Source organism: Toxotes jaculatrix, chromosome 2, assembly GCF_017976425.1.
Source record: "Toxotes jaculatrix isolate fToxJac2 chromosome 2, fToxJac2.pri, whole genome shotgun sequence".
NCBI lineage: Eukaryota > Metazoa > Chordata > Actinopteri > Toxotidae > Toxotes > Toxotes jaculatrix.
Window position 1 is genome coordinate 618,303 of NC_054395.1, and position 9,467 is coordinate 627,769.

At 41.2% G+C, this 9,467-nt stretch overlaps 1 protein-coding gene across 1 annotated transcript; it reads left to right on the plus strand.

Moving 5' to 3' along the window:
• Positions 1–5,320: 5,320 nt before the first annotated feature.
• Positions 5,321–8,672, plus strand: LOC121187848. The gene is made up of 14 exons (XM_041047318.1): positions 5,321–5,413; positions 5,566–5,664; positions 5,942–6,011; positions 6,204–6,307; positions 6,399–6,671; positions 6,850–6,943; positions 7,094–7,161; positions 7,302–7,520; positions 7,638–7,676; positions 7,794–7,922; positions 8,014–8,091; positions 8,210–8,341; positions 8,442–8,519; positions 8,607–8,672. Exons 1-14 carry the CDS (start codon positions 5,321–5,323, stop codon positions 8,670–8,672), a joined length of 1,542 nt encoding a protein of 513 aa, XP_040903252.1.
• The last annotated feature ends 795 nt before the right edge of the window (positions 8,673–9,467 follow it).

The following is a 9,467-nucleotide window of genomic DNA, read 5'->3' on the forward strand; positions in this document are numbered from 1 at the left end:
TACCTAGTTAGTGGTGCATTGCTTTGCATGCACACTAGGCACCTCTATAGCAAAGCTATAGAGGTACCTAGTGTGCAATGCAAAGCATGCACACTATTGTTCTTGCGGTTCATTAGTGGTGCATTGCTTTGCATGCACACTAGGCACCTCTATAGCAAAGCTATAGAGGTACCTAGTGTGCAATGCAAAGCATGCACACTATTGTTCTCCCCGTTTTTAGTGGTGCATTGCTTTGCATGCACACTAGGCACCTCTATAGCACAGCTATAGAGGTACCTAGTGTGCAATGCAAAGCATGCACACTCTTGTTCTCCCGGTTCTTCTTCTTTTTCTTCTTCTACTTCCTTCCCGATTTTCGGTTCGTAACTCGTCCCACACCGTTGAGCGCACATCAACAAATGATACATCAAAACGTGCGGCTCGATCTAACTCGCTATGCTATTATTTTGTTCTACAGAATATTCACGTTTCGCAAAGTTATTCGCAAAAAACTGCGAAAAATTTCCCATAGAGAATGAATGGGAAACGGTCAAAAAAGTCGCAAATTCTCCCCCTTTTTCAAACATCTACTGCTCTGGCATACTTTCACCTAGAAACACCATTCAAACTGTAAAATGTAGACACAAGTCTCGTGTATTCGGGGTGTATTCAACTTTTTCATTAGTTGTGTAGTTTTTAAACTGTGAGCTCTAACTGATCATGAGTGATTTTGAAAAAATTCAGGGTTTTCAATGAGTGTGTATTGCGGAATGTTCCAGGCTAGAGTGGGAGGTTAGAGTGGAGAGGCTTTAAAAAAACTCTCTGAAATTTTTTCTTTACACGACGACTACGGCCACAAATTTTACTGTAGAGCAGTGAAATTCTCCAAAGTTGTAGCCACACTTGTGCTCTCTCTCACAATGTGTTTACTTTTTCTGTAGGATTTACAGTTTTTCTTTGGCATGCCTTTTAGCGACAAGAGGAGCTCTCAACTGCTCCATTGACTCCAATGTTAATCGAGCAGAGGATTTTTGGAGAAAAGCAGAAAATCCCCTTTTTTGAAACTTGCTGTAAAATCCACATTTTAGACAGTAGGACCATAAAAAATAGATTCAGGTCTTCCTTAAAGTCTTCTCTCTTTGACGGTGCCGTTTGTTTAGCGATACCATGTTTTGTTTTTCCATGGATAGCAGTTGTTCGGCAGGCCCGATTCGGCCGAAAATGAGCTCGTCAGAGCACCTGTGAGCTGCCTCAGTGGCGGGAAAGTTCATCCCCATGGCAACCGTGACTGCAAGAGCTGTGGCTCTCTCTCTCCCTGTAACAACTCTATCTCTCTCTGTCTTTGTAATTAAAACTATAGCAGAACTATAGGGGTCAAAAGGGGCCTGTGCGTAGCACAGCCCCCTTTTGACACAGACACACACACATAGACAGACTGAAACACACAAAGTCAATATTGTGCGGTGCGCAAGCACCGCACAATATTGACAGAGGCACACAAACACACACAAACACACACTCACACAATAGTCAATACTGGGTTGTGCTTCGCACAACCCAGTATTGACACAGACCCACTCAGGCCCACACAGACAGACTGACACACACACATACACACACAGTCAATATTGTGCGGTGCGGTAGCAGAGGCACACAGACACACACACATAGACAGACTGACACACACAAAGTCAATATTGTGCGGTGCGCAAGCACCGCACAATATTGACAGAGGCACACAAACACACACACACACACTCACACAATAGTCAATACTGGGTTGTGCGAAGCACAACCCAGTATTGACACAGTATTGACACAGACCCACTCAGGCACACACAGACAAACACAGACAGACTGACACACACACAGTCAATATTGTGCGGTGCGGTAGCAGAGGCACACAAACACACACACACACACTCACACAATAGTCAATACTGGGTTGTGCGAAGCACAACCCAGTATTGACACAGTATTGACACAGACCCACTCAGGCACACACAGACAAACACAGACAGACTGACACACACACAGTCAATATTGTGCGGTGCGGTAGCAGAGGCACACAAACACACACACACACACTCACACAATAGTCAATACTGGGTTGTGCGAAGCACAACCCAGTATTGACACAGACCCAATCAGGCACACACAGACACACACACATAGACAGACTGACACACACAAAGTCAATATTGTACTCACACAATAGTCAATACTGGGTTGTGCTTCGCACAACCCAGTATTGACACAGATCCACTCAGGCACACACAGACAAACACAGACAGACTGACACACACACATACACACACAGTCAATATTGACAGAGGCACACAGGCACACAAACACAGACACACACACACACACACACACAATAGTCAATACTGGGTTGTGCGAAGCACAACCCAGTATTGACACAGACCCACTCAGGCACACACAGACACACTGAGACACACACACAATAGTGACATTATTGACACAGACCCACTCAGGCATACAGAAACACAAGTACACACAAATACAGACACACTCTGACACACAGAATACACACAGACACAAACATATATATATATATATATATATATATATATATATATATATATATATATATATATATATATATATATGTGTGTGTGTGTGTGTGTGTCTGTATTTGTGGTTATTTGAAGGTTATTTATTTATGGAAATTCTTTTAGATATAATATATATATATTTTTTAATATTTTTTCTAATATTACAAAAAGGGATAACTTTTCAAAATCAGTGTTGTTTACATATCCTAAACTGATAATCACTGCACAAGGAAATACACTTTGCATTTGCATTTAAAGGGTAAAAATTAATTCACAGTCTCTATACATTGTGAGGAGTGGAGTTAATCACCAAAAAAAAAAAAAGAAAGTAAAAAAGTTAACGTTTGTGTTTTCATTAATGTGTTGTATTATAATACATTAATAAAAATAAATATTAATAATGAAATGCAGTGTGATTGCTCGGACTCGAACGTGTGAACGGCGCATACGTGTCTGTGTCAAGTTCACAGATATCGGCCATCTGATTTGACAGATCACGTCGGATGAGACACAGGAAGACTCTGATTGGACAGTTCTGTGTGCATTTTATTTCGCCTTGATATAAAACCACTGGCCCGGGGCTGATCGACACCCTTTGATCTCATCATAGGTAAGAGGCTGTTCTGTTTGACACACATTAGCATACTGAAATTGTTAGTAAAGGTGGTTTTACTGAAGCTAGATATTATTGACGTGTGATATATAGTCATCTCTCATTACTGTGGAACAAATGGATGTACTTGTTTTTGGTCGGTCTGGTTCTGTACAACTATGTTAATCCGAGCTAGCTTCGGCGTTAGCTCCGCTAGCGTCGTCCGCTAGCGCCGTTTGCTTGCTTCGTCTGCTTGTTTCGTCCGCTTCCTTTGCTTCGCCAGTTAACTGTTGACGAAGAAGTAGCTAAAGAAGCTAACCAAGCTGCGTGTGCCCGTCATTCTTTAGCGGAGCAGCAGACGGAGCCTCCTAGCTCCGTTAGCCTCCGCTAACAGAGCCGGAGCTCCCCTCCGCTGCTCGGAGTCACGCTCTAAGCCAATAGCGGTGACAAACATTAGCGTACTGACATCGTTAATAGACGTGAGATTACGCTAGACATTACTGTATTGTGATTTCGGTTAATGTGTTTAATTATTTGTGGTCGACCTGTTCATATATAAGAACCTTAAGTCTTGCTATCAGCTAACGTCGGTACACGGCTGTGGTACATCGGTGACATCAAAGTCAACGCTGCTCGGAATCGCGCTATAAGCAACAGCAGTGACTTTGCCTTTTCTATAGAAAAGCATTACGCTCCGCGAAAAGCTAACGGTGCTAAAAGTAAGGTTGCTGAAGCTAGACATTACTGCCTCATGATTTGTTGTTTAGTGTGTGACTGTAGTATTAAATACTGCCTTTTGACCGGGGAAAAACACCTTTCTCCCTGTGTTTGTTTGGTTGTCTGTGATAAACTGTGACTTAAAGTATTTTTTCTGGAGTTGGAAAAATATCATTCTTAATTTTTTTTAGAAAGTTTTACAGTCTACCTTGATTAAATAGAAAATGAAGCATTTTATACATGAGTGTTTTTGCTTTTGGTAATGTGCATTTTGCTGTTGATAAAATCTGTTACATTTGCTGAAGTTGGTGTTATTTGTGGGTGCATAGTTATAGTGTTATAGCAGTGACTTTGCTTTTTCTATAGAAAAACATTACGCTCAGTGAAAAGCTAATGGTGCTAAAAGTAAGGTTGCTGAAGCTAGATATTGCTGCCTCATGATTTGTTGTTTAGTGTGTGACTGTAGTATTAAATACTGCCTTTTGACTGGGGAAAAACACCTTTCTCCCTGTGTTTGTTTGGTTGTCTGTGATAAACTGTGACTTAAAGTATTTTTTTCTGGAGTTGGATAAATATCATTCTTAATTTTTTTTTTTTATAAAGTTTTACAGTCTACCTTGATTAAATAGAAAATGAAGCATTTCATACATGAGTTTTTTTGCTTTTGGTAATGTGCATTTTGCTGTTGATAAAATCTGTTACATTTGCTGAAGTTGGTGTTATTTGTGGGTGCATATTTATAGTGTTATAGCAGTGACTTTGCTTTTTCTATAGAAAAACATTACGCTCAGTGAAAAGCTAACAGTGCTAAAAGTAAGGTTGCTGAAGCTAGACATTACTGCCTCATGATTTGTTGTTTAGTGTGTGAAGTTGGTGTTATTTGTGGGTGCATATTTATAGTGTTATGGTAATTCTTTGTCTTGAGGAGTAAACTATTACTATAATACCATGTATTATAAAAATGTATATAGTATTATAATTACAATCTCTCATTGTTAAAATTATGATATAGAATTGTAAAGTAAATAATGTGCGCACAGACACACACATCATGACAAGCACAGATGTTTAACGTGTCTGTTATGCTATGAGCATGTTCCTACTATTGACTTGTAACATTTGAGAGACATTTCTTTTTTTTGCAGATAAGATTGAAGGTTTCCAGTGCTGTCCCAGCTATTGATCGTCGTTCTCAGAGCAGTATCAAAACATCACCCACAAACAAATTCACTACATCATTGTTTCATCACTCTCTCTCTCTGCTGTAATCTGTCCTCACATCTGTGTCACATTTCATTTTACATATTAAGTTAGGCATACTAGGTATAGTTTAGATTTAGGTTAGGTTTTGGTTAGGTTTAGGTTAGTTTGTTAGGTTAGTATATCAGACCGTAACATTTGAGAAGCATTTCTCTTGTTTTTTTTTTTTTTGTCTTGAACTTCTGTCAGCAGGATGCCCAAGAGGTCCAAGAGGTCTGCGGCGGCGAAGCAGCGATGGAGGAAGCTCGACCTGGAGGAGCTGACGTCTTTCGCCCCCCCCCTGGAGGTACTTACACGAAACGTATCTACTACGTTTCTGTGTTACAATGACAAATGTCTGCATGAAAATGGCTGTAGAAATGTTACATCTGTTGCTTTCTTCATAAGTGCTGAGTTCAGTATGGAACTGCCATGTCTTTGACGTTACTGTTTCATCAGACGGTGTCCCCCCCGGCCGGAGAGGAGCCTTCCAGAGGGTCAAGGACCAAGAGGACCAAGGAGACCCGCCCCCCCTGCTCCCGAGCTCCAGTCAGCAACGTACGTTACTACCACAACTCACTCACACACACACACACACACACACACACACACACACACACACACACACACAGACAAGTTTAATGTGCTTACAGTCACACATGTACTTGTGTTAAAAATGTTTGTATTACTTTTTAAATTTGTGTTATATTTTGTTTGAAAGTGTTTTTATCTTAGCTTTGTTTGATTTCACTATGTTCATTTTATGAGATGTAAAGTCACCTAGAGAGTTTTGAAAGATGTTTATGATGATTATTATTATTGTATCTGTCATCAGGCGGTTGGATCTTCACCCCCAGCCAAGCCGTTCTGGAGCCCGGGTGATGTGCGTGCCGAAGTTCGTGCACGTGAGTATCTACCTGTTTTATCCCTAAATGATCAGTAAATCTATCCATCATCAATATTAAACTTTTGAAAGTCATTTTCTTTCCTGTACTTTTTTACTGGTAAAAATGAATGATTGTTGACATTTCCTGCTTTGGTTTGCTTTCCTTCATTCAATTTTACATTTATCTGTCTTGTGTCTTGTTACTAAACAGGCCGCGGTACTGGTTACCGCCATCGGGTGCTGAGGTGGCCAACTTCGAAGCTCACTGGACGGAGCCACAAGTTGGTCATCCCACCGGAGTCTCCTGACAAGAAGGTATTGTTATTATTGTGCAGTTTATGAAGAAAGTAGTTGATCTGGAGAGGCGTAAATGATTTTCATGCTAAAGAAATCTTCTCTGTTGCAGTTCATTCTGATTGTTGGGGACTCCCATCTCCGGTCCATCGCTGACGGGTTCGCCGTGATGCCAGAAGCTAAGTATTCTTTTGGTATCATGTCAACCCCTGGGGCTCACGCCGCTGAGCTGCGGACTGAGGTCCTACATGCTGTACTTCCTCGGTCCCCTCATGCTGTCTGTGTTCTAGCCCCTAGTAACAACCTGACTGCCAGCAGGACCATCGACGAGGCGGCCGTCGACTTTGCACGTTTCCTCACTGCTGTGAGGAGCCGCTGGCCGGAGGTAAGCTTTATTTCATGCCTGTTGTATTAGTAGTAGTAGTAGAAGTACATTGATTAGTTAGATTAAATGTATGAGTTTTTAAAAATTAATGTGTTATTATTGTAACGTGTGTGATTTTGAATGAAAATGTAAATTGGTAAGAAACATGTTTTGTTTTGTAAAATTTTGTTTTCTACAGGTCTTTGTGCTGGACTTCCCGCCCCGCCTGAAGGAGGATGAGACGCACCAGGTCCTCCTTCGGCAAGAGTACCACCGCGTGGCAGCTCGTATGGGTGTGTAAAAAAATAAATATCATCTCAATAAAGAGAAGAGTAAGAAATGTATTTAAAATGTGTGTGAAAATATAGTAATGAACAAAAAGTCAATACATGTGTGCATGTTTTAATGACTGTTATTTCTTTTTCTCCTTTTTATATTTTTAGGGTTGAGGTACTTCCCTGCGGCGGAGCACTTCCCCCGTACGCGCTTGGAGCTGTGGAGCAGAGACGGCGTAAGTAGTATATCTATGTGTGATAGAAATATTCTAATAATTTCTTGTGTGTTTATGTGAAATATTTAGTCAACAGCAGCTACTTTTTTTTTTACAGTTGAACTTTGTCTGTAAATGGATTTGTATTATTATGTTTGCAGGTCCATCTGTCCGACCGTGAGGGGATGGGGATCCTCACGCAGTTGCTGTGGAGCACAACCGAGTGGTTCCTCGAGACACCGCCTCCACCTCCCCGGGTGTCTCCAACACCTTCACCGCCACTTAGGAGATTCTCTCCTAAGCTGGTTGTGAAGGGAGAGGTACGTGCTCCACTGTCTCCTGACCCCTTCCAGTGGAGGGTCGTGGGTCAGAGCAGCAAGGTAAGGTTTTTCTATTATACTATTTTGTGTGTTTATGAGTACATTTTTCTCAACGGGTTCACAGTCGTAATTATAAAAGCACCTGTTTAATCAAAGATGTCATCTAAACTTTACCAGTCGCAGGTTTCCGGCCAGGCCAGCGTGGCTCAGCAGCGGGTGAGTTATTTTTCTAATTATTTTTTTTTCTACAAGTTAACTGGTGAGTATTTAAACTTTGTGTATTTAACCAGACAAATGTTCATTCGTCTTTGTCTTTTTTTGTGTCTTTCGCAGAAGGAGGAGTCCTTCCTTCCACTGAATCCAAAGTGGTTCAGTGGCATGGCTCTTCGTGCCATGGAGGAAGTGTCTCCTTCTGACCTGTGTGGCGTGGTGGACTGCAAGTCTCCTCCAGCGGGCAAGAAGGTAAATTGTGTGACATCTCTTCTCAGCTGTATTATAAAGTTTCATCTTGTTCCTTACAGTTACTGGTGCTATGTTTTATTTGACCGTGCAGGTGGCCTCCCCAGCAGCAGCCAGGCGTCGCAGGACCAGGGAGAGACGCCCCCACAGCCGCCAGTCTCCAGTGAACAACGTATGTTACACAATTGGCACACACCGTCAGTGTTTACAGTTGACATGGCGTTTTCATGGAGACATAACTACACTGTCCTCTCTGTCTGAATTTTAATATATTTGTCATCTGTCAACAGCTGGTTGGATTACCTCCAACCGGGGTGTCACGGGGACTGGAGGACGACGCCCCCTCCAGCCCGGTTCCTGTGGTGAGACGGTCCAGGACCATGGACAGACACCCCCCCCGCACCCAAACTTCAGTGACCAACGTATGTTACTTTCTGCCAGAACAAACACAATCTCACACAGAACACACAATGTCTTCACTGAGACATGAAGTTTAACATGTTTGTTATCGTGTGTCAACAGCTGGTTGGATCGCCTCCAGTCAGGTTGTCCTGTGGTTTGGGTGATGCAGCGACCCCCTGCTGTTCTCCGGTTGCGAAGGTAAATATTATTCCTCTTGAATCAAGTCTATAATGTCATTAAAGTCTTTATTTTACTGAATTATTATTATTTTTCCCAGACGGCCAGGATGGAGACCCCTTCACCCCCTTCACCAGCTGTACCCAGAGCCCGTCGCTCTCCTCGCCCAGCTAAGGTATTTACTCCACAACTGACAAACACAGAACATTTACTGTAAAATCAGCTGTAACTACATAAAACTGCTTCATTTAACATTTGTGATAGCATTATCTTTCTCTGCAGTTCACAGATGCCAGTGAGTTATTGAAATACATTTGGGAAACTTTTCTTGTATCAACTTGGTGCATTGTGTTGCCTCATATATAAATATTAATTGGTGTTATCTCTTATTAAAGACTGTCCAGACGCCATTTCCCTCATCAACCAGCTGGCCCTGGATCATCGATGACGGACTCTCCACCTCTTGTTCCCCAGCTAAAAAAGTAAGAACATTTATATTCGGGTCTATCGTGGGCTTCATAAAGTGTTTTTGTTTGAGGCAGAGTGTGGTTGATTTTAACTGAAATGCATTAAAAAACTAGTTTTCATTTTTAACCCTTTTATAGGAGAAAAAAAAACTTTTTCTGTGCCATTGATTGACATGTAAAGATGATTTTTTTTAAATACACTGCCATTGCAGTATAAATTAAAATGTTTATCAATGTTTTCATTTGGGGAAAGGTGTGACAAGTCTTAGAGATGTAGGAGGTACAAATTTCTCTTTCAAACTTCATTCAAGATAACAAGGGGTGACTAGTAATTTGATTAAATCTGCATTAGGTTAAATGTTATTAATCATATTTGCTGAAACTCATTATGTCATGATTATAGCACATGAAACAGGTCATTACTACACCTAATGTTAATAATAGCTATTAACAATAAAGCTAGTAACAGGCAATATAATAATAATGATATGATAATATTAAT